The sequence below is a fragment of the Plectropomus leopardus genome, chromosome 11, assembly GCF_008729295.1.
Source record: "Plectropomus leopardus isolate mb chromosome 11, YSFRI_Pleo_2.0, whole genome shotgun sequence".
In the NCBI taxonomy this organism is placed as follows: domain Eukaryota; kingdom Metazoa; phylum Chordata; class Actinopteri; order Perciformes; family Serranidae; genus Plectropomus; species Plectropomus leopardus.
Window position 1 is genome coordinate 6,263,818 of NC_056473.1, and position 26,147 is coordinate 6,289,964.

General features: G+C 39.3%; 1 protein-coding gene across 1 annotated transcript; it reads right to left on the minus strand.

Annotated features, from left to right (window-relative positions):
- Positions 1–8: 8 nt before the first annotated feature.
- On the minus strand, positions 9–24,297 carry pidd1 (p53-induced death domain protein 1). Its single transcript, XM_042495994.1, has 16 exons — positions 23,137–24,297; positions 21,453–21,866; positions 21,155–21,307; positions 20,969–21,020; positions 18,963–19,164; positions 18,400–18,549; positions 17,350–17,523; positions 17,122–17,269; positions 15,847–15,982; positions 15,609–15,759; positions 15,347–15,470; positions 14,649–14,764; positions 13,222–13,329; positions 12,248–12,444; positions 8,977–9,429; positions 9–181 (listed from the first exon to the last, which is right to left on the minus strand). The coding sequence occupies exons 1-15, from the start codon at positions 23,741–23,743 to the stop codon at positions 9,192–9,194; spliced, it is 2,970 nt and encodes a 989-aa protein (XP_042351928.1). The 5' UTR covers positions 23,744–24,297; the 3' UTR covers positions 9–181; positions 8,977–9,191.
- Between the last annotated feature and the right edge of the window lie 1,850 nt (positions 24,298–26,147).

The following is a 26,147-nucleotide window of genomic DNA, read 5'->3' on the forward strand; positions in this document are numbered from 1 at the left end:
TATGTGAAGCCCTGGCTGGTCAAAGTGTCAGTCTGTCTGTTAGCTCGTTACTTGCTGGTCGTCCTTGTCTCTTGTGGTTTGTTCCAGCAGTGTGTTGCTGTCCAAGTGGGATTATGAAGTTTGATTGTGCTTTGTCCACTTGTCTTGCCTGCTATTGCTGTTAATTTAACTTCTGGGATTTCTGTAAAGAAATAGAAACGGTCAACACCCTTTAAACACCCTTACAAATTGACTGTTAACAAAAAAGTTCCAATTAAAACATTTCAAAAGCTATAACAAAGCAATGTTGCCTTCACAAACATTACTACACACACGCTTGCTTTTAGTAACTTCCTAAAATACACAATAATTAAAGAATTAAAATGTATTAATATTCTCAAACTATGGCGATGGCGATATATGCACTTTTAATAAATATATATATATATCATCATTTCGTAAATGAAAACAGAAGGGGACTTTTTGTTCACCAATTAAACAATTATTGTGTGTCCCATCTGTGATGCAATGATATGATTTGTTTCTTAACTAAATATAAGGTTAAGTGATTTCAGCAAGTTTTAATGCCATTTTAAGACTTAATGCATTTTTTGATGATTATCAGGATGGTATCGTGAATTATTTGGACTGGGGATAATGGTGACATCAAATTTTCATATCATCCAATGCTTGCTTTGGACCAAACTAAATACAACACTGAGTTACAGGTGAGGCAAGCAGCAACTCCTTAACACTGAGGTGATTAATAAAGTTACTTTTAATTTTAATTTTCCCTACAGTTGATTATTATTATCACAATCTCTGTGTGACACTTATTCATCCCTGTTAGGGTAAACAGCAAAAGATATATTTCAGTAGTTAACCACTGTGAAGCATAATTAGGCAACACCGTACAGCGTCTTAAAAATAGAGCATTATAGATCAGTGTAGAGGATTTACTTTCTGTTAAAACAAATCTATCATCACTGAAACATCTGTACGTGGTGTGTGTCCTTGAACGCTCATGTTTTATGCATGAGCTCTCTCATTGTGAGGCTGTGTAGAGGAAGCTCTGTCCCCTGCATGAGAAGACAATCATTTCTGAGCAAACATCTAAAATACTGTACATCAAATGTGACCAAGATGCTCCATATTTTAGGTACATAATGCCCTCAGTGTGAAAAGATGCTTCTCATTTCCCCTTTCATTCTCTCCACCCCCTTCATCCACCAATCATAACCTGCCTCTGCGTGTGTAGCCCGCCTCCTCCCCTCTCCTCCTCACTGGCCCTCCCCCATCACTTCCCTCAGTCACGAGTCACGACTCACAAACACAGCTTTTCCGTTCCAGATCTTTGCTGACTTGTGGCTTTTCTTTTGTTAAGAGCATCTGCGCCTGCGTGACACAACATCACTAATTCCTCAGATTCAGTTTCAGGGAGATTGCACAGATGGATGTTTAGGTTTCCGATAGCTGCATCTGGGCATGAATGCAGCTGTGGTCTGATGTGTTTAGTTTGAATGGGGACTTGAGGCCCCCGCTGGCTGCTCCAGAGGTGGAGGAGGGGGTAGGAGAGGGGGATTCAGAGCAGGTCAGCAAGCCGCCTCTCTGGTCTCTGTTGGCTGGGTTTTTCTCGTCTCTGCTCCCTGGAGCTTCACACATCCGCCTTCACAGCCGCCCTACATCGCTCATCGACTTCAGTGTTTTCTCATCTAGCTGTGATACAAAGCACACCTTTTCACTTTAAGTACTTTTGTTTCCCTATTTCTTGTCACTGACTTCCTCCAGAACTCCACACTCAGCACTATTTTCAAACAATAATTTGCAGAAAATGATGAAGAGATCACGTTTGGGTTTTTAAGAATACTGCAGTCTTACATGAGTCACCCATCAAACCGACATCTCCCTCCTTCTCTACCATGCTTGCGGCTTCACTCGTCCACTTGAGTTAACATACAACACACAACTGTGTCTGCGCCAGGACATTTATTTGACCCGCAGTCATTGCCTGTGGCTGCACTGTCTTGTCATGACAATTGGAGTCTGTATGGACACAAGTAGCCTCAGTGTGCAGAGTCCACAGCACAGTGGCATCACTCATCACCCAACTCCGAAAATCTTCAAGGAATTCCTTTTATTCGCACAGCAGGAGAGAGAAATAACTGACAGTCAGGAAACTGCAGAGGTATTTCTTCTCTCTTTCGACCCCACATAAGCACATCTTAACCCTTTAAACCTAAGCAAAGTGGCAAGATTTCTTTCAAAAACATGAAAAGAAGTCAAGGAGCAACTTCACAAGAAATGACCCAAAAATTGGCAAGAAATTACAAAAAAAGTAATAAGTAACAATAAATACCCTTTTTCCTATAACATAATTTAAATAAATATTAGAAATATAGTTTTCTTTATATTCTTTCTGTAGTTTTTTTCTTGCATTCAGAGTTTTTTTAAAAGATTTTTTTTGGGCATTTTCCGCTTATTCATAGGACAGATACAGAGAAACAGGAATGGTGGGAGAGAGAGGGGAGAATGACATGCAGCAAAGGGCCGCAGGCCGGACTTGAACCTGGACCGCTGCAGAAGCCTCAGGCATATACGACGCACACTCTACCTGATAAGCTAGAGGTCAACTCACATGTCTGTCTTTTTAATAGTTAATTCTCAAATCATTTTCTTGTCATTTCTTACTAAGTTTTTGCCATTTCTCAGGACGTTTTATACCAAACCAATCTGCTTACATTGCAATGGTTTAAATGTTCCTGAACGGCGTCTGAATACAGTGCAAGTAAGCTGATATCGATCCAGGTTTCATACGGTTAAAGGCAGCAGAGGATTGCAAAGTCCTTTATTTTTCAATTCACTGCACTATCAAAGAGGCAAAACAGATTTGGAGCGACTGAAAACTCCTTTATCAAACCAGCTAATCACAAGCGACTTGAAACATCTCCGTCTGAAATGCACACATTCACACAGAGGTCATATTTTGAGTTTTCACCTCTAGAGCAGATAAGCACATACGTGTAAACAATAGACAAGGTGATTGTGCAACTTGTCTGCCATGCAAAACCTTGAACTGAACAACTTAACTCAGCCAGTCATTGGACGCACTTGATAAGAGAGCTACTAGAGTGTGCGGGCGATGACCGTGGCAGATAGCGGTTCCGTTTTTGACCCTTGCTCATCATTTCAACATGAACAATGAGGCAATAAACACTTAAGTCATGTTTTGAGTAAAGCAGCAAAGAAGTCTTCTTTTGCTATAAGAAAGGATATTAAATTCCTAATTACTTTTTTAGTTTAACTAATATGAAATTACAAGTTCACAGAGTCACGCTTATAGGTACTGTGTGCAATGATCCAGTTAGTGCAATCCCACAAAGGAGGAGCAGAGGGTGTGTCAGCATACAGATTTACATGCTATTACTACTAATTTGATAATCAATTAATCCGTGTGGGTAATCTTTTTAATTTAAAAAAAAAAAAAAAGTCAAAATTACCTGATTCCAGCTTCTTAAATGTGAATATTTTCTTTTTTTTCTCCCCATTAAGACAATAAACTGAACATCTTAAGGTTGTAGACAAAACAAGACATTTGAGGACATCATATTTGGCTTTGGAAAACACTGAATTGACATTCAAAACAATATTTCATGGATCACTCAACTAATTAATTTATCAACAAAATAATCAACAGATTAATTAACAATGAAAATTATTCTTAGTTGAAGCCCTGGCATGAAATACAGGGACAATGATCATAATAAGTATACTTGATTTTGACAGTCTTTTGATCCACCTGAAAAGCCAGCAGATTATTATGTAATTAAGTTATTATGTAATGAAATATCCATAACACATGCTCTTAAATCTTTCTGGATAAGTTTCCATACAAGTTAACAAGGTCAAACACTTACTGTGCATTTTTGGACGATTAAGATTTAAGACTGGGGCAATAGCTGGTAACAACATTTAATGTCAGTTAAATGTGTCTATTGTGGTTATGAAAGAAAATAAAAAGCTTTTCTTTCCAGAAATGTTGTGCATGCAGAAACGTTCTATGCATTGGAAGCATTAAAATGCTCACACAACTGGATCAGTGAAAATATACATAAAAAATTAGGGTGTAGAGCACACATGTACCTATAGCTGCTTGGATTGATCTGCTCTAAGGTAGTCGCAAAAGACTTAACAATAAAATAACTCGGCAGATACCAAAAGTCTGAAGACAAATCCATGCCAGTTCATTTCCAATGCAAACTCGATGCAAATTTACCCTTTTCGTTCAAATCAACCAGAGAAATATTTACCTTATCCATCACAGCTCTTCGGTTACCTCTCTGTCCTTGTGTGCCAAACAGACTAAAGGTCTCACTCACTAAATGACAATCAGTTTGTAGAACGATAGGAGGAAGTTGAGTGGCTGGCCTTCAGTGACAAAGCACTGTGGTAGTCAGCATTTTGCCCATGTGACTGTGGCTGGTCGAAAAGACAGTAAAAGAAGGGAAAAATTACACATACCCCTCCTCATTAGCTCAGAGCAGGCTGTTGTTACCAGTCCATCTGGCTCACATGTCCTTGTTTGATTAACACTCTGTGAGCTCTAAGCCATCGACAGAGGAGCTGCACTGAGGATCCGTCTCAGACACCAGTGTGTTCCCTCAGTCTTCAATCAGATGTCAAGTCTGAGCTGCAAGTGCACAAAGGCCAGATCTAACACACAACTCAATCTGTCCACTTTTTCATCCCTTCTGGAGACATTCATTTCTACATACGTATGAATTTGAAACTGCAATGCTATTGTGAACTGATATTGTCCTTATATCGTTTTTTGTATTGGACTGTAAGGCTGTATTTTAAATAATTATTTGCACTGAGATGTCTGCTTTTCTTCAGCAAAACCTGACAGCTGTGCTGTTTTCATGCTTTTTGAAAAGAACTGTTTATGAGATGCAGTCTATTTTTGGACATCTACAGTACTGCGGAAACAAGGGATGAAATTTGTGGTGTCACAGATAAATCTGATTACTATTCCCTCTTCCCCACAGCATTGGGATTATAAACCTAATTCCTACTTATGAAAGCTCTCTCGCAATCTCCATTTACAACCAGTGGCGTGAGAGTTATGATCTGGGCATAGCGATACATTTCCACTACAGGTGCTCTACACATTGCGGCCATTAAACCTGCACAGTTATGCATTGTTATTATCACCGGCTGTAGATCAGAAACAACAATCCGGGGTTTAACTTTCAGGCGGCACAAATGCCCCTTCAGTGCAGAGAGGTGGTGTAGTGTTTACTCCCTCCTCTGGCACCACAGGTATCTCTGGTGGCCCAGTTTCTAGAGTCACCTGGGGCATCTCCTCTGTTTTGCCGCCCTCTCAGCTTTCCCCCAACCTTGGTAGGGAAATAATGATTCTGCTGTGGATGGACTTTCCTGAGAAAGAAAGTTAAATGCAGCATTGAAGCATCTGATTACAGTTTACAGATTACAGTAAAACCTTGAATAAAGGACTGCCACTTTCAAAAAGAAGCATAGCATCTTCCCACAGCTATGTCATTTCTATTCAGTGCACAAACATCAGTGACATTTAAGAGTCCTTGCCTCTGGGATTTTGGCATACTTTTAGGAAATGCTACATGGGTGTAGTCCTGCATGCAGATTATATGAATATTTTGTACAATGCTGTCTACTCATAGATGTAGATTTTTTGGGAGGGATACAGGGCATGCGTGCCCCTAAATAGACCTTTTTAACACATCCACAAGAGGGTTGTTAATAAGTCCCTTCCTTATGCCACACAACCAAACACAGGAACATAATGCCACTGCAGCATTTCCAGTGTGATTTAAGATAGCACGCCAGCATCGTGGAATCAAAAGAGGCGTGACATGTAACCAACAGCGTTAGCCTCTAGTGTGACATATAACGTACAACATGTAGCGCAGCTTTCTAATCAATAACAATAGCATTAACGTGGCAATAACAATCATTAACTGTTTCTTTTAGAAGGCGGCTGATCTCATCCTCTGCTCGGAGAGTAAGGACCTCCCGGACCTCATTGTTATGGGGACATTTCCTGCTGCCATTCCTCTTATTTGAGTAAGCCTCTAACTGCTTCCAACTTCTTTTTAATTCTCCTGCCAGCTGTTTTGTTTCATACAGACCTCATTTCGTCGCAGTTACTACCTCCGATGTTGCCTTAAAGGCGACCCCACTCTGTCCCCCCATGTCTGCAATTATACATTAAATACAGAATAGCACAGCAAAATAACAGTGTAAAATCCCTGCCCTGAGAAATCAGTATAAAGGAGGCTAATATTTAAAACACATGCAAAAAACGTGAAAGTAAAAAGCCATTTGTTCTCCTTGGCAGTCTCAGACTCTGTATGACTGTTGTGGTTTTATTGCCTTTTTGTACACCGTTTTTTTATTTCCTGTTTTATGTTATTTATAAAAAAAAATTTATCTATTTACTGATGTACAGCACTTTGGTCAGCTCTGTTGTTTTTAAATGTACTTTGCAAATACATACGGATCACATTGGAAAAAAGCAGAGTACATTCATTTTCACGAAAAATAAAGATATTTCCACCATAAATTGATGCACAACAGGCAAAGATTGACACATTACTGTTCAACACAATGCAGGAAATTGCAGCAGATGTTCGGGAAGTACCCCAAACACCCAGTTTCATAGGTATCCCCCCCAGTGTTGAAGCGAAACCTTTGCCCTTGTGTTAACTGGATAAGCAATGTTTTCAGCACTAGGGCCAAAACAGGTACAACAGTTCCATTGGAGAACACAGGATGTCACCCTACACCCAAGAATGACTCACCTTATCAATTATTTCAAGGCTGCAGGAGTGCTTTATTACACTGCTTGGCCTGATCACAACCTAGCGAATACACTGGAAGAAGTTGCTGCTTCTAAAAGGCATGCAGTACTTTTTCTTTGTACCTCAGTTAAATCTCCCCTAAGTGATGTCTCAGCAGGGGGTAAATAGAATAGCAAGGTGTGTAGAATAGAAATGGCCTCCAGCAGGTAAGATATTCAGCATTAAAATGAAAATATCTACCTGTCTTTCATCCTGCTTAAAGAAGTCACACTATGTTAATGTTTAGCCTAAACTCTGCCTGCCAGAAGTGAGGAGCTTCAATCCTACCAATGAAAAAGGAGGTGGGTACGGTTTACGTGAGTCTACCCTGCACTACCAACATCCACAGCCCACATGATAATTACACCCTCACGGGCGAGCGGAAGCCGGCAGAAGGCGGCCGCAGTGGTCCCTTGTCGGTCTCCGGGATATTCGGTAACAGCTCCGGTTGTTGTAGGATAACAACGAAAAACGAAGCAAGCTAACATTTCAATATAAACTGATAGTGATGATGAATAACGGTTACACCTGTCACCGACGGCTCGTCCTTTATCTGGGGGAAATATGTCAAAGCGTATAACCGTTATTCAATAACGTTCATATTCATAACCGCATTAGCTTACATTTTAACAGTATCATAGGCCTACAGCAACCGTTACACATCTAAATCCACCGTATGTCACGGTAGAAAATACGGTAGGTTTGCCACATAACGGAAAATGATTTGCTGCCTGTCACAACGAAGCAGCAACACAAAACAATCACAGTACTAGCTAGCTTTTCATCTCTATCTATTTAAAATAGGACGTTCGGCTTAATGTCGCCTTCACGTTGTTCCCAGGTAACATTTTAACGGCTTCAGGCCAATTCAAGACACATTTTCCAAACAAGACACCCGCCACGATTCACAAGACTTTTCCCCAACCGCATCCCGTTATCTACATACCACATACAGCCGTTTCCGTCTTCTCTCCCGGTGTGGTTTCAGTGAGAAATCAAAGCCGCTGCTGTGTGTATCTTTGGCTGACAGACCGACAATAGCTAACCTACCGGTGTTACTAGCATTTGAGTCCAGCGGAGGGAGGTGGGAGTGAGAGCAGGGAAGGAGGGGGGAGCAGCCGGGCAGGCGATGCATGGAGGAGGACTCGGATAAAAAAAAAAAAAGGGGGATTTAAAAAGGGTCCTCTAGTGGTATGTAGTAGAAGTACAGACATATTTTTGATTTGCAGTAAAGGTGTAGAGGGGTGGGGGATGGGGGTCCAGCGTCATCGTGACGATTCATCTCAACCCCATGACCTTGAGCACTAAAATAGAAAAATGGCTACAGCAGAAATTTTGGGGATGATGTGCAGCATGCAGCTACAAAAGCGTCCAAAGCAACCAATGAGTCACTATGGCACTATCAGCATGCTGACACATTTCTTTACATAACAGTTTGACTATAGATGAAAATAGTGGAAATTCATATAAACATTTTTTAAAAATCCAGTGTCCCGATATGTCACTGATATGTTGCCGCAGCTCAGCTGGTTTCTAGGTGACTAAAGGCACACAAGGAAGAAATTTAATCAACCATAAAAATGGCCTCCTCTTGCACTTTCAGTAAGTGGTTCAGACCTACGTCATCCAACAGTTTCCAGTGTTTGCTCTGCCTCTCAACTCTGTCCTGAACAGGTAATACTGACATTTCTGCCAAGAAATTATTAAAAAATACTCATGGTAAGTCAAAATAATGAAATATTTGAAGATACTGCAGAGTCATTTGTCCTGGGAATGAATCAATGAAAAGCCAGGTTAGTGGGTGTTAGTGGGGAGTTTTTTTTTGGCCAGTTGAAAAGAGGCTTTAGTCTAAAATGATGAGTTAATTATGATGTTGCTGTAATGTACAATTAAGAGGCAGTAACTCAAAATTATGACATACTATATTAACAACATAAATGAATAAATATTAAGTAAAATTGTAAATTAGTATAATTTAACATAAAATGAGTATTCTTTATTTCATCTTACATAACTTTTCCTACATTTGTATCTTTTCTTGGCAGAAACAGGCTTCCATAGTGTTTTGTTGCACACTGAGACAGTTTGTAAAGTAAAGTAAAAAGTGACACAAACAAACCTTAGGCCATTGCCTTTATGCAGTCAGTCCATCTCACCTGTCTTCTGTAGGTCTTCTTAAAGGTGCTGCCAGCTGGCTATCATGATAGCGTTAACATGGACTTTTTTGTCCTCCAGGACAGTTGTTTAGACAGCAGGATGAGATGATGGGGGCACATTGTAAACAAACAGGTTACTCAAGTGTAAGTCAGCCATCTGCACCCAGCATGGGTTCATCTACTGCTGTGCACCATCACCGAGGGAGGAGCTCTCTGCTTCCAGGCCCACTCTCCTCAATGACTCTGAGTACTTTCTCCTTCCTATACTGACGATGTCCTCGATCTCATCTGCCAGGTCTCTCCTGCCGCTCTCAATCATAGCCGCAGCCAGTCGTGACACTGCTCCTGGTCCAGCCTCCCTCTGTCCCCGGGCCCACTGGAACAGCATGTCCAGCACCAAGGCTCCCAGATTGTCCCTGGTGAGGAGAGCAGAACATACACAAGAAATGTAGCATTGGCTTCTGCAGTTTAAGGGTTTTAAAGATAACAGATGTAAATATGTATTTTTATTTTATATATTAGCAGCTCGGGTTCTCACATCACTGCAGGACTACATTCTGTATTTTATACCAGCTATTGCCATAAACATACAGTGTTGTATGTTACAAATCTATGGCAGAATGAAATGATTTTCTCACTGCACCTTGATAAATGTACTATAGGAAATACACTAACAGCATATCCATGGGTGGTATTATTTTCTAAATGCAGTTGGAAGATAAACCATGTATAAATTATAAGGTTTTGGCTATGCATCTCGAAAGAAAACATTTATTGGATAACTTCCATTAAATACACAAACCATGAAAGGTGACTTATTATGATTTTCCCTTTTTTTTTGGTTATATGTATATATAATGTTACAAGGTTGGTTGTTCATATTAAATGTGGCCAAAGTTGCAAAAAATTATGTGTAGACGTGTGTAAAAGTCATTCTTGCGGCCAAAAACTTCAGGCTTCTTCTGTTCTAAACATTTTTTTCCACTGTGGCAACAAGCTGTCATCAGATCATGACAGATTTCCTAAAAAATCTACTACTACATGCGCTAGATGCTAATAAAGGAACCTTGTAATCTTGGTTGCAGTTGTTATTAATTTCTCCACGATTTTGGAACACTTTCCCGTTGGGACATTTCAGGTTGTGTTTAGAAGTTTTTAATGGTGTTTTTTCACACTGTGCCTCTACTACTGTGCCAAAGTGCCTCTACTATCTGTTACAGTCATACCCTTGCCGCAATAACTGTGCAGAGATGTCGAAATCAAGGATATTCAAAGGCTCTTTGACTCAATGGTAGCTATGGGGTACGACACATGTGCAATGTAATTGAAGTTGCAATGCTGGAGGCTTACAGCAGATGGCACTAGAAATAAAGGGATAGTTGTCTACACAGGTGCGCTATTTTTTGCCTTCTTGGGTGTGCCAGGCGTTACAAATCTTTTTGGGTATCCCCAAGGGGATGGCGGGCAAATACTTTCATATGGAAAACAGTTGTTTACGGTCTTTTATTAAGGATCTTTCCAATAACTGCTGAATTGTAATTCACCCACATCGTTTTTATGGTATTTCAACCCAAGGCCGACTGCGACAGTGGGACTAATCGATCGTGTCAACGTTCAGTGGAAGTGCTCCAGCCACTGAGCCTTTCGGAAAGTGCAGACCAGATTTTACTGCACAGGTGTTGCATCCAAATGATATGACACATTATGATGCTGTTATTTCTCCTCTTTTTAACCTCTTTGGCCGAAATAAGGGAGACCTGGAAACGCTGACCAGTGAGAGCAGCCTGGGCTTTCTCGGGAGGTGGGGCTAAAAGAAACAGGCGCTAAAACAGAGTATTTCAGAGAGAAGGTGAATACAGGTGTTTCAGTGCAGACAGTATGAAGAGAACATTTTTTTTTCTTTACCATTAAAGCATGTAAACATGTTCCAACAGAAAGCCCAAACACAAGTATGAACCTGAAAATGAGCATAAAAATGTCCCCTTTTAAATGGTGTGTGAATGATCTCTATATAAAAACCTCACACAGAAAACAATCTACACAACATGTATGCATGATTTAACATAATGCATTTTCCTTCCACCTCCAGGATGCGTCACAAGAGGTTTGCTGAGCGTGAGGAGTGGGGGTGGGGGGGCAGATGAGCATCAGTCTGTGTGTGTGTGTAATCTCCTGCAGTGTCCCAGATGGCTTAGTGATGGCTGACAGTGCAGATTAAAACAATCAAAATTCTCTGCCATTTCTCTCCCACTGCGGGTTTACTTCACTCACATTACATCTCATTCCGTCTTGTTCCCTTCCAGGCTTTGGCTGTGCTAAAACACGTGTGCACGCACTGGTTACAGTTACTCACGTAAAGGTGCTTTAAACTGAAAATGTTCATCTTTATCTGGATCTCTCCTGCAGGGGTGCACATCTTATTCTGTCTTTAACAAAAATCTAGATTAAATAAACCAGGCTGATATAATGTTGGAGTTCTTTTTTCCATAATAATTGAGCTATGCTTTCATGTAAATGTGTACCTAGTCTCTTAAACTAAGTTAATGTTGCATACACAAGAACTGTGCAGACATTCCTTTATTTTAGTTCCAATCAAGGTATCAAAGTTCCCAAAAGAAACCACATATGTCTGAATTTGTAGTGTTACATGCTGCCAGTGTGGTGTCTGTGTCTTGGTCTTAACCCTTTGAAAGGCTTGATTTACTTAAAAAAACATGGGAAGAAAGCAATGAGCAGTTTAAGAACAAATTGCCCCAAAAATAGCAAGAAATTGGTTTAAAAAACTGAAAAAATAAAAAGCACAAGAAAAAGAAAATGACCTGGAAAAAATGCTTAAAAATCATAATATATCTGTAAAACAATGTAAAAGGTGTAATAATAATGAGAAATATAGTTTTTGGACACTTTTTCTCCTAGCTTTTAAGAAAAAGTCCTGAATCTACTAATTTCTTGCAATATGCAGGACATTTGTTGCTGAGTTTTTCACCACGTTTTCAAAACAAAATCAAACCAATTCCTTCAGTTACTTCAAAAGGTTAAATACTTGTGAAAAGCGTCTCAACGCAGTCCAAGAAAAGTGATGTCAATTCACGTTTCAGACGGTTAAAAGAAATATAACTGCAATGAATAAAGGTCTCAAAACCACAGCAGTTTGTAAAAACAATGACCAAAGCAGAAAATGTTGAATTCAGTAAATGAATTTTGTCTGAACATGACACAGATTCTCAGTCCTACCTATACTTGTATTGGATGCGGTCCAGCTCCTGGTAGCTTAAGCCAAGATTGATGCCAATCACACGCCAGTCCTGTCCGATCTGAAGAGAGATGGACAGCAGGTTGGCCTCGGTCAGGTAGCCGCTCTCAGGGTCGCCCAGGTTCAGAGGAGGATACTGCAGCTCCTCCATTATGAAATTATTGTCTGAGTTTAGAGCCTATGACAAAAACCAAAGAGGATATCAGATGTGTAGTGTTTCCCTTGGGTTTTGATGATATATTGAAGAAACAACTAACATTATTTTCTTTTGCTTTAGGTAAAGAAAGAAGATTCCAGTCTGGATGCTACTTAACACTTTTTAACATGCAAATAAGAGCAAACAAGCTTTATTCCTTTCAAAAACACGGGAAGCAGGCAATGAACAACTTAACAAGGAATGATGTCCTAAATTTGAAAACAAAAAACAAAAAAAAAAACAATTATTAGAAGTACCTGAAAATATGCACAAAAAATAATATTTAAATTTTTCTATCATTGTTTTAAATATATGAATTCTAAAAATTATAAATTTTTTCTGTAAATTTTCCCTATTTTTTTAGATAATATTTATTTACCCCGCCCCCATCTTTTCTAGGGCATTGTCTCATCACCTTTTACTATTTTTTTTGCCTTTTGTGGAAAATTTTTTTTTGCCAACTTGCTCATTACTTCTCAAGTTTTTTTAAGATATCACACCACTTTTGTCAGGTTTAAGAGGTTAAAATAGCACAAGAAAATGAATGTCCATCCAGGTGTTAAGGGGTTAAAAACAAATATGGGAGGAACAACGGGCATACTTTTTTCCTTATTTCTATACATACATTTTCTAATATAATTTATTTTCTACCCAATATTTTGAGATAAAATGTTCATGCTAATTCATTCACTATCAATAAATTTTAAAAATATCTGTTATTAGATGAAATAAGGAAAAAAGACTTTCAGTCCAACTGACAGGAAGTCTGAGTGGTAAAGTTGCAAGCCATTGACTGTCCAGTCCTTTCCTCTTCCTCGCCACTTCCTGTGGCAGATCGCTGGGAATCTCTCCTCTATAAAAAGACACCTGTAGAGAGGTACAGAGATACAGATTTTTAATTTGATGTCCTCGCAGACTGATTGATGTGACAAAATAACAACTGCATTTCTAACAGGCACTGAGGCTGGCAGCCATAGCGAACTGGTACTTTACACTGAGTGACCACAAGGCCAAAAACATCCATACATTGTTATACAATAAACACTACCAAATAGTTATTGTCTTACATAAAATGCTTAGCTTGCATTAGTTTTAATAGAGACCAATGCTTTAGTTATTATTCTTTTGACTCATTTTGAGGTGATATTTTCCAGGTAAATATATTTTATATTTTATTTATATACATTTATTTAACGCTATAACATAGAATATGAATAAACATATAAAAAACAACCCACCAAACTATACAAAGAAATGCAAACCCATAAAGCCTGAAGAACACCCTCAGAATTGCGTCTGACAGTTTCACAGCGTAGTATATATTACAGGACTGGCTAGTGTGGATGGGTTTCCACTGTCTGGTCACTTTAAGCCCCATTCAGATTTGATTTATTTCTCTAGGGGAGGTGGGTTGATTTTAACATCACATTATCACTCAGTGATATTAATTACTGATGAGAAAATTCTGAAAATTAATGTGAAAATGTGATATTTATGATTAGGTCTGGTGTTGGTTAAATATTAACTCAATAAAAGTAGGCAATAATACAAATGTAAATTATTTTTTTAAAGCTCGATTTTGAAAAGCCCATTTTGTGCGCAAAGCGATACGTGTGTGTGTAGTGTTAAAGTGAGCCCTAAGGGTTAAAAGTATGCCAAACTAGCTATTAGTAGCTCCTGTTTGCAGTGTGCACATGGATGTAGAGACAACATCACTGGATTACCTTGATGCTGAAGAAAATATATTAATGTAAGGATTCTCAGGCACATACTTAAACATCATTTTAAGCTGATTTAAGGCCTTTTACTTGCAATGGAGATAATTACACCCCTGGAGAGTGTATGTTACTCTGAATTATATCAATATGTTAAGATTTGACTGAGTTATGACTCCAAGAATGACCTGCAATTTTCCAGTGATCAAAATGTCACCTTCCCCTGTAATGTTAAGCCTGTTCAAAAGGGGCCTCAATGAAGAATGTAATGTAAAGTATGCAGATGAGTGATATAATGTGTTACTTATTGTTTGTTATAGTGTAATGCGGATGAGGTCATGCAATTGTTACACCAGGTGTACCGCCATGTGATGTGTAATGTAAGATTTATTAAGTGTCTATACATATGCATGCAGAAAACACAACAGAAATCATTAGTCAGCAGTCTCTGTCTTTTCTTGTGTGTCTTACTTGTCCCCTCACTGGCCCCTTCTGACCCTGAGCTGGACAGATGTACACTTCCTTCAGATTCTTCAGGCTGGAGTAAAACACAAAACACAGTCTCCCCGCCACACAGTCTGGTCTCTCTGGAGAAAACAGGAAAATATTAACCCTCTGAAACCTGCAAGTTGCATTCAGACGCCTTTCACAAGTATTTGAACATTTGAAACTTAAACAAATAGGTTTAATTCTCTTCATAAACATGGAAAAAAGGCAATGAGTAAATTGCAAGGAATTGGTAAAAGGTGAGAGAGATTTTTGTTTTTTAAATAGGGAAAATGTCCAGAAACTATATTTATTATTCTCTATATTCTCTATATTTAAAATGTTACAGACTATATAACATATACTTTTTGTTATTAGCACTTTTTAAGGTCATTTTCTTGTTTGTTTTTGATTTTACTTTTCTTTCTTTCTTTTTTGCTAATTTTCAGGAAATTTTGTTTTACTAATTTGTTGCTAATTTTTGGGGTCGTTTCTTGTTAAGTTGCTCATCGTCATCTTCCAGTGTTTTTGAAAGAAATAAAGCCATTCTGCTTAAGTTTCAAAGGGGGAATAACAAACCTGTTTTTAGGACAATCATTACACGAGAGTACATCGTAAAACCGGGGAAGGAAAGGGAGAGAACAATGTGTATTTAAGACAGAGCCTCAAAGAAGACTTCAGACCTGCGCTGATATCTAATCCCCTCTCAAAGCCTGCAAAGAACTGCTCTCCTTCCAGCAGGTCACACAGGTCTGACGGCTGAGGTCCATCATATTGCTCTGACAAAGACTGCACTCTGCTGTCCACCTGGGCAGGAAGCAGCACATCCACTGTTTAGCATTCATGCATAAATGTTATGACTGCATTTACACTGATGATTAACTCATTGCCGAGGCCGTGAGAATTAAACCACACAGTTGAAGCCCAGAGAGGAGAAATACACACCCTGTTAGCAGGTAAACACTGTAGCATAACTTGTGAGGGATCAGTCTTCCTCTGGAGGACGAGGAACTGGACTTTAAACTGCTTTAGCCTCTGATAGATCTTCCTGACCACCCCACTGACACAGCGCTGAGTGGTGTACCACAGCCAGTACCTGTGATGGCCCACACAAAACTGTGTTAGTACAACATCAATATATAAATCAAACATACATTAATGAGAACATGTTGTAAAAACTTACCAGGAGAAATGTGTGATATAGAAAATGGCATACAAATGAGTGACGTAGAGAGACACTTGCGAAGTAATGTCGGTCCAGGTTTGGGCGGTGGGGTCTCCATGTAGCAGATGCAAACAGGACATATCGACTGTGTGGCCTGCAGAAGCACCACACATGTTGAAGACTTACTATGCAGGATTTTCCTGAAAACAATGTATAGACTCATACAGAAGTAATCCCTCTCAATCTCCACTAATGACCCAGTAGGAGTGAGTGGCTGTGTAATCTGTTGCAAAGACTCTGCCCTCTGCTTGTATTTTCTTATTTTCATTTATTGGTATGTACCCTCACAGTGCTCACGTGATGTTTATGAAAAGGTAGCGACAAGCATCCAAGAGGTGACAGCACAGGAAAAAAATGCAAATATAAAGGTGCTCAGTAGCTAAGTGGAGGCTCCCCATGTACACAAGCAATGTCCTTGCTGCAGGGGGGCATGGGTTGGCTTCCAGTTTGTGGCCCTTTGCTGCATGCCATCCCCTCTCTCTCTCTCTCCCGCTTTCATGTATACATTTTGTCCAGACAATTAAAGGCAAAACCAGCAAAAAATCTTTAAAAAAAAAGCAAATATAGTGATGCCAAATGCAATCTTGGATTGGATTTTATATTCAGTTTCACTGCCAAGCCTTTTGAGAGCTGTGGTCCTGCCCGCAGCTGCGCCTGGATCGTGGGTCATGGTTGCACTGATGTTGTGGTCCTGACCTACTATCTCCACTAGTATTATACACAGATGATTGTTGTTGCCACACACATAAACTACAATATATGCATGTAAAATATATACTATCATTCACCATATTTATTAACAGTCATATGTCTATTACTATTATTATACGTTGTTATTGTTGTTCCTGTGCATCTCTCCCTCTCTTTCCTTCTTTCGTTTGTATCATTTTGTCATATGCTACAGTAATGTTATTGTTCTTAATGACATCTACTGCACGTCTGTCCGTCCTGGAAGAGGGATCCCTCCTCAGCTGCTCATCCTGAGGTCTCTATCATTTTTTCTTTTTCTCGTTAAAGGGATTTTTGGGGGGAGCTTTTCCTTAGTCACTGTGAGGGTCCAAGGACTGAGGGATGTTGCATGCTGTAAATTGCGATGTGTGATAATGACATTTATAAATAAAATTTACTTGACTTCACTAGACAAACAGTAGCTGACATTCCTGCACAGTCTACCTTTAATACATGCTATTACATTCTGTTATAAACATGTATGAGAATGAAGGCAGATTGTACCTGTGACTCCAGATGGCAGAGGGACCTGAACTTTAATAGGCTGCAGGAAATGCATGCTGGGAGTCTGGGAGAGGCAGAGGAGAGGGCTGACTCTGGCCTGAGGATCACCACACAGTGCCTGCACCTCTGACACAGACACCTGCAGCACCTACACAAAGAGAGGCAAACTAAAGCCTTGCAAACCACAGATGTGGTTGACAAACTGATATCCATATAATGTAGTGTTACCTGTAAGGTTATAGTGCGGGTCTGCACGGTGGAGTCTGGAGGGAAGTGGAGCTTAACTCCAGGGTCAGCACTGGACACCAGCAAGGCTCCAGCTGGTGTAACAGAGCAACTGTCCTTTACTGGACGGGACACTGCCATAAACCAGGAGAACTGGCTCACTGAGCAGCAGGCCAGCTACAGGTACACCGACACTCAAATTACAATTTGTACTACCAAGAATAAAACCTTAAAAGGACAGTTCACCCCAAAATTAAAATTCCACGTTTTTCCTCTTACATGTAGTTCTATTTATCAGTGTAAATTATTTTGGTGTAAGTTGATAAGTGTTGTCGATATCATGGAACTAGATGACTAGATGAGCTTGTGCAGCTCAAAGTAACAAAAGATACATTTAAAAAACTCATTAACAATGTTTCTTTCCAGGAATCATGACCTGGTTACTCAAAATAATCCACAGACCTTGTTGTGAGCAGTTCCATGTGAGAACTATTTTCAGTCTACCAAACTACACCTGCCAACCAAATCACTGCTCAGAAGGAAACACGCATGTACTCATGGACGAAAAGCTTGTAAAAGTCGGAGACATAAATATTAATGGCATCGTCATCGGCTGAGCTGCGACGTTAGCTAGCTCAGGGGTGCTAGGTGAGCTAACAGTAGATGCACACATCCTTTTCTGCGGTGATACGCTTGCTGGGTGTAGTTTAGTAGAAAGAAAATAGTTCCGACATAAAACTGCTTACAACAAGGTCTATGAATTATCTTGAGTCATAATTGCTGGACAGAGACATTGCTGTTGAGTTTTTCAAATGTATTTTTGGTGCATTGACCATCACAATCTGAGTATCATCTAGATCCATTATATTGGAGAAGGCAATCATCTCTACGAACAATATCTCCAACACTCGGCAACTCACACCAAAACAATCTAGACTGACAAATAGCACTGCAGGTGAGAGGAAAAATATGCATTGCTGATTTCGAGGTGAACTGTCCCTTTAAACAAAACTGTAATAAAATTATTTTGTATTGGGAGGCTTTATACTTTACCCTGGCTGGACGTCCACCAGGGTGGCTGCTATGGCTCTGGCTTCCTCTCCTCAGAGCAGTGGGCAGAGTGCTCCATGACTGTCCGTCGAACCTCTGCACCACCACTTCCCTCCTCTTTGCGCGATGATATGGAACGCAAACCTCAACAGGCTGCAGGGAGTTCAAAGTTGAAGCACATTTGCATCAGTACTGCACTTCTTACTGTAGCCCATGACGCCTGTTTTTTGTTTGGATCCGGCTGCTATATAGCTGATGCCTTTGTGTAATTAATTTCCCTATTATCTGATGCTTTTTTGTTAGTTGTGAATAAATTATTAACATGAAATGATAACTGACTGTTTTGATTGAATAGCCTAAAGTTTGATAGCCTTGATGGCATCACTATGACATAATAAGGGTTATTTTTTCAGACTTGACAAAGTTCCTCAAGAGCCATAAACAACAATATAAAACTTTTTTACAGAGTGGTACCAAAAAATGATGAGTAAACCGATCTTCATGTGTAAAATCAGTGTAGTGTCCCCATAACAGATGTGGTACATACGCTAAATTCTGTAAGGTACCTTTAGAAATGTAATTCCATGCGGACGAAGTTCCAGTGGACGACTTAGCAAGATTTCATGCTCCTCCAGCCGCACCCACTTCCTCTCTGGCCTTTTCTCAACCCATTTCAGTCTTGTGGTTGTCGCCAGGCACCCCGGGGGGAACAGCAGCTCAGCCCCCCCTGGGAGAAATACATGACACCCAGCAGACGAAACACAGAAACTAAGGAGCAAAAAAAGAGCATGACATCTTTAATCATTATCTAGTCAGACATGCCATCATTGACTATTGTAACAATTTATTTAACCTTTATTTATATATAAAAAAAAAAAAAAAAAACCCACTGGAGATTAAAAATCTCTTTTTAAAGAGTGTCCTGGTCAAAACAGGCTAACAAAAGTTAAAGACAGACAACATGCAACAAAAATACAAAACCAAAATATAAAACTCCAAAACAAACAATATAAAACACAAAAAGAACTCAAAATGAAGTTACTACAAGAAAGGACTAAGAATATGCTTTAAGTGAGCCATAAAAACAAGAAAATTAAAAGGCCCGCAAAGACAGACACTGACATTGGCATGTAGAAGACTACATTCAAAAAGTCCTGCAACAGTGATTGAAACAGCCTGCAGGAACCAACAAGAGCAGCTTTAAGTCTTTCTGCAGAAGATTTCACATATACTATATTATATATTATATATGGACATGAAGGTTCATACGAACCCTTGTTAGAGACAATAAGAACAAGTTCTGTGAATGGATAGCATAGCCATTTTCAAGTTTTTGCTTGATGTAGACGCATAAATATGTTGGAAGTAGTCCAAGAACAGTTTTGTGCAGAGGAGAAAGCCAATAAAAATGTCTATGCAGTTTTAAAAACAGCCAACCAACCCGAGCATGCAGGATAGTGATGAGTCCAGAGCATGCAAACACTGGGAGGATGCATTCATTTTTATTTCAGTTAACAAATTAATTTAATGGTAGACATTTCTTTTGTTATTATGAACCAGCACACTACACTAGATAAATCAGTAGTTCAGTGCTACCTGCCTGCTGTGTTCAGACTCATTGTGATGTTTGTCACATTCAGGAAGTGCCCTGTTTTACAGCAGAAAACCAATGAGTTACTAGAAGCTGTAGCTGGTCTGTAGTATGGGTTTTTTTTTCTTCATTCACAAAGTGTTTTGTCTTAGAGTTGCTATTAGAAAACTGTATTTTTGTACATTACAGGTCACAGCACACCTGTAATGCACTTTAGAAGGATTAAAGTTTTGTTTTGTGAGGATGACCATTTTCACATAAATAATATAGGAAGTAGGCTCAGCATATTCCATTTATCTTGGTTTAGAATTTAATTTAATGTTTAGACATTTATATAAACATTAAAATCTTTTCCTATATGAAGAAGTACACTGGGCTATATAAACTACTTAAAAAATAATGGCATATTCATATTTATTGTTGTGAAAATACTCCTGTTGTCTGCTGTGTTCAGACTCAAGTCATGTTTGTGATGTTTGCCACATTCAGGACATTCAGTTTCCTGTCTTAGAGCATAGGACAGTTGCAGAAGCACTAGTTTTGTTTTTGGAATTAGAACATTTCATTTTGCCTTGTAAAGAAATATTTAAATAATAAAAAAGATGAGTTCACTTTTATCTGACTGCTTGTAGGTATTGATGAAAAAGTAGCCGTGTGCATTAATATAGAAAATTGAGGAGACAATGTATCGTGAGGCATCATGGAACTGAATCAAATCGTGGACGTGATTATCTTCATTGAATCAGACTAAATCATGAGCTCAATGAAGAAGCACAGCCCTAGCATTCATATATAGTACATCCCCATAATCAGGAACATTAAAAAAATGCAGCAGAGATCATGCTTTTTTTGGCCAAGACAGAAAAGCAGTTCTGGTTTCTGAAATAAAAGCCCAGTTTCATCCTAAGCCTTTTCACAAGTAGTTCAATAAATATCACTGCAGATTGAAACAATGTGTCCATGCTAAGAGTGACACTGTACCTGTGCTGATTAAATCCAAGGTGCAACTCTTGAAGTTTTCTTGCTGCTCGATCTGGTAAAAAAAAAAAAAAACAGAACAGTGATGCAACAGAGTGAATACGCTGACAGTGGATTAAAACACAGTTTCAACACAGTGAAAATTATTCAAGCTCAAGTCAATCTGAAGGCCTTTTTTCCTCTGCTCACCAGGTGTAGGAGGGAGAGGAGGAGGGGTTGGGGGTCGTCCCAAAGGATTGCCACGCACGTCTATTTGCAGCAGAGGCAGTTTGTTCAGACAATGTGGGATCAGGCGGAGGTCATTGCTGGAGACAGCGAGCTCCCTGAGGGCGAGGAGGGAGCCTACAGCAACAAAGAAGAAAACGTTGGCATCTTTCCTTTTTTATTGCTGGATTCCTGAATTTAACTTACACCAGATAAATGACAGTTCCTGTTTATATCTGCAGTGGTCTTTCACTGACACACCCACTCCCCTGTACACCCTTACCCATGCTTTCTGGTAGCCGCTTCAGCTTGTTGTGAGACAATTCCAGCTGCACAAGCTGCTCCAGACAACCTATTTCATCGGGCAGCTGCTGAAGCAGGTTATGTGAAATATCCAGTGTCTGCAGTGCTTTCAGCTGACCCACACTTGGGGGGAGAGAGACCAGCTCGTTCCCCAGGAGGGAGAGGTAGGTGAGGGAGGACAACTGGCCCATATCAGGAGGCAAAGCTGAGAGGCGGTTGTGACAGAGGAGCAAAGATGACAGAACGGGCAAGCTGAGAAGGCAGGGTGGCAGACAGGAGAGCTGGTTGAAGGAGAGATCCAGGTGCACCAGATGAGAGAGGGAGGAAACAGATGTGGGCAAAGTGGTGAGGAGGCCAGGCAGCGGGTCACCTTGTGAGTCATAAAAACAGTGCCCTTGAATTAGAAAGAAAAAGGACAGAGAATGACACCCATGTTATAATGCATCAACATATTATTCACTGTATCTGCTTTTGTATGTAAGAGACAAAAATACAATTTAACAAGGTGATTTTCACCATCTGTTACAGCAAGCAGCTGATGCCACATGAAATTAATAAGAAAGGTACCCCAAATGATACTATGAAATCAACACCTCACAGTGGTTTGATCTACTTCCACAAAAAATAACAACGGAAAAACAATCAGCTCTGCACAAAACCAAATTAAACAGTCTATAAAATATATATATTTCAAATCTATTCTGCTGCCGGTGAGCTGATGCCACAACTCAAATACAGAGAAAGAATTTATACTACTTAATCAAACTCATCCTGCAAAAATCACCTTTAATGCATTCAAATACAAACATCCTATGGCCTTTATTTATCTGTTTTATCTTGTTTTGTGTTTTCTTTGGCATTGTCTTCTTCCTTATTTTCATTTTTTCTCCTCTTTCAGCTATTTTACTTTTTTCCTTCTTTCATTCTTCTCTTCTTCTTTTATCTTTACCTCTCACACTGCACTGTTGCTTATCTATGCCCTTTTATGTTTTGTAAATCAGTAACATCTGCAAATCTATTGTTGCTTTTTTGTATGTTATTATGTCCATGTTGTATTTGCACTAAATTGTGAATAAAGGGATAGTAATGATAATAATCATCATCATCAATATCGTCATAATCAGAATAATATTAACGATAAAGATACACGATATTGGACTTTTCTGCCGATATCCAATATACCTATATATATCAACCCACTTGGCTGATAACGGATACCGATATCGATATATATCCACTTTTTTCCACCTAATTTCGGCGATCATCAAGTCTCTTCTGTAGTGGAAATAACATCATATAATGTATACTCTTATCGTGGTGCTCCACCAGCAAATGGAGACATAAAATACAACACTTTTCAGTGTATGTAATATTTATTCAATGTGCAAAATACGAAAAATACTTCAACTTAGGGTAGATGTTAATTACATGTTAACTTTGTCAATGAGATAATGAAATAATATAATAATAATGATATCAGTTTGTGATATGGGCAGAAATCAGTATGTTGGCCAATTTAAGCAGATACCTATGATGTCGAGATATTATTGTGCACCCCTAAATAATATTAATAATAACAATTCACTTGTATACTGACATGAAAAAGCAATAAAACATTATCACAAAAAAAATAAAATAAAATGAAATAAAATAAAATATTGTACCCCGAACAGCCAGTGAACGCAGCTCAGTCAGATGGTGCAGGACATCCAGTGCACCATCCAGGGCTGGTTTATCCTCAGAGCCCAGTCTCAGGTACTGGAGGCCCCTCAGCTGCTCTGGGATGGACCCCCAAAGCAGAGGCAGCGCAGCAGCTCCTCCCTGGTACACATCCAGGGTGAGCCTTGTATCAGTCAACACAGCTGGGAGCTCCACAGAGGGAGGCAAGGGTGGAGTCAGACACAAGGAAGATGAAGAGGAGGATGAAGAAAATTCGGCTTGATAATGGGGAGAGAAGTAAGAGGAGGAGAGGCTTGATATAGAGGGACCACAGGTGTCCATGAGGCTGGAGGGAGACACAGAGGGAGCATCCCTTTCAGACATTACACCCCTTGATCCCGTCGGTCCAATCTCTGATTTCTCCTGCTTCACAAGTTCTCTGCACAGCCTCAGAGCCAAAATGTCCACAGAGGGGTCTAATTCTCCACCTGTGGATGTTGTTAAAGGTACCAGTTCTTCATCCTCAGACCTGCCTGGCTTCACATCCCAACCGGCTGCCTGGACTCCATCCTCTTCATCAGGAGCTGCCTCTTCCTCGCTGCTCCTCTCCATTGATGACACTTTTTATAACTATATTTAGCTAACTAGCTAAAAGTGTCCTATTGGTCCAACACTGCTCCGAGGTTCTCTTTCTGCATAATGTGTCTCTAACGATACTCATGACAGTAATGCATACGAGCTGAATAATTAAAAAACGACGAGGCATATTTTACAAGACATGTTTGTTAAGTGGTGTAACAGTTTCAGTAATGTCAGCCATTAGCTAGTCACATTACATGCATGGAAGCTCAAAATTATACATCTAAGACCCTCTGTGGCTACATTAGTGACCTTTATGTTCCGTTTTCAATGTAACTCGCGAGCTAATGTAGCGTTATTTGCTAAACTAAGTGTGGCATTTGTACTTGGTTTGACCTGCTTCTCTCTCGAGCCCTCTCTGGTCTCACTTCCTTGTGTCCGACAATGTTTTTAAAGAAAAAGCTCTGCGTCACAGATATTCGTTCGTTTTTGTTTAATGCGTCCACCGACGGGAACAGTCTAACCCCTTGTATCGTAGTAATCGTAAAGAGCCCCGCCCCACCGGTTGTTTTTGTATATAAAACCGAGCGCCCCGATGCCAGCGCCGCCAAAGTTTCAACTCAGGGCGGGCAGTGGTGTCAAACGTGTGCACTGGTTGTCAGGACCTGCTCGGCCAGCGGGCGGAGCTGTTTAGTCAGCGGTGTTGTGTAGCTGCATAAATTATACACAAGGCAAAGTTATCTATTTGTCAAAGGAAGGGGGTAGCTTGGATGTGACTTTGTTTTTTTGTGTTTTTTTTTTTTTTTTTTAACTCTCCTCGAATATAAAAACACTTATTCCTTAGGCCTCCCTTAGTGACTTGGGGAAAATGCCCGACTCTTCCTCTACCATAAACTAGTTGTTAGATTTTAAAAAAGTTACCCTTTGATGTTTGAAAGTTAAAAGCTTAAGACCATATCCTTGAGTTGGAAAAAAAGTCTTGTTTTTCACTCTGTCATGCATGCTGGTTACACACACACACAGAGACACACACACGTTGTATTTATATATATATAGACACACACATATTCTTTTTTTTATGTATCCTTATAAAGAAAAGTAATTGAAAAGCATTTTCAGATTTTTTTTTGTAACATCTTTTGAATATTCAACAATTGGTTCTTCATTTAAATATGTAATTTTATTTATTAATGTATTAATTTAACCTTTTTAAACCAAGCAAGTCTATACAACAAAGTCTTATTTTTAATGGCCTGATAAAGACAAAGCCTACAGAGGGAATGGGGTTGGGGTTATAAAGAAAAGGGGGAATATAAATATTTTTTAAAAATAGTTTAATCTTGTAATTCATCATTAGAGTTTAAGTAAAATAAAATACATGTATCCATTTTTAAAAATAGATCTGAGCTGTGGAAGACTTGAGTTTGCAGATTAGCCTATATTCAAGTATGTTTAAAGTGACCAACTTCTTTAATTGTATGAACTATTATTTTCTTCAAAAGCATTAAGTCTACACAGGTCTCTTGTTTTTATCTTGTGACCCTTTTGTGCCCCATCAGTAGGTACAAATTGCACTGCATATTGGCAAATAAATGGTGTCAAAAGCTACATTTATTTAGGTGGAGAATAATTTGTTCCATTCAGACAAGCTGTGCCAAAGGGAGATGGTGGTTCAAAAACCTCCCAGTGCGGCTGTCATCATCCAGTCAGACACATATGCATTTTGAGTCACATTTTCTCAGAGCTCAGCCAGAGTGATTTCCCTTTTGGTGCATCCAAGGGACTTTTTGTCCATAAACACACTTTAAATTCTTTTTTGTGTACAGGTTTTTGTTTATGCTAATTAACACAAACAAAAATATGCACAATTTATTTCAATTTATTATGTATTTAAATGGTAATTCAACATGTTTTTACAGAAAGGCGACACTTGTTAACATTTAAAAGCAGGTCAAAATAGTTTATTTTTTTATTATTATTATTATCATTTTAAAAGGATCCCTATTTTTAGCAAATTCCAATGGCACTGGGGCAGTTACCCCCCTTGATTTGACTGTCAGTAGATAAGACAGTGAACCCCATCTGACAGTGGTTTCACAATAAGATATGTTCTCTAAAGAATGATGTCCCAAACAGAATTGGATTAGTGCCCAAAAAGATGAACTATTGGCGGCCTGATTCTGTGAATAGTTTGTTCAAGGAAGTGTTCCAGAAAAACATTTCATTGTTATTGTTGAACACACTTCAAATGCGAAAGATCTGAGATTTCATTACTATTTCTTGTGAAACCCTACTACTGCTTGCTATTTTGTAAGGAGGACATAGCAAACAAACCAAATTTGTACTTGTTATTATTAGTACAAGTTTCTCAAACCTAGGCAGTGTAACTGTAACAAAAAGCCCTCAAAAGCCACACAACATATTGATAAATAGGGGG

Bases quoted from the DNA above. Each gene is read 5' to 3' on its own strand.
- pidd1 (XM_042495994.1), bottom strand. From the start codon at position 23,743: ATGGAGAGGAGCAGCGAGGAAGAGGCAGCTCCTGATGAAGAGGATGGA. The intron at 21,308-21,452 runs GTAAGGGTGTAC...TTGTTGCTGTAG, and splicing joins GCGGCTACCAGAAAGCATGG to GCTCCCTCCTCGCCCTCAGG. The intron at 19,165-20,968 runs GTACAGTGTCAC...TTTGCTCCTTAG, and splicing joins CTTGGATTTAATCAGCACAG to TTTCTGTGTTTCGTCTGCTG.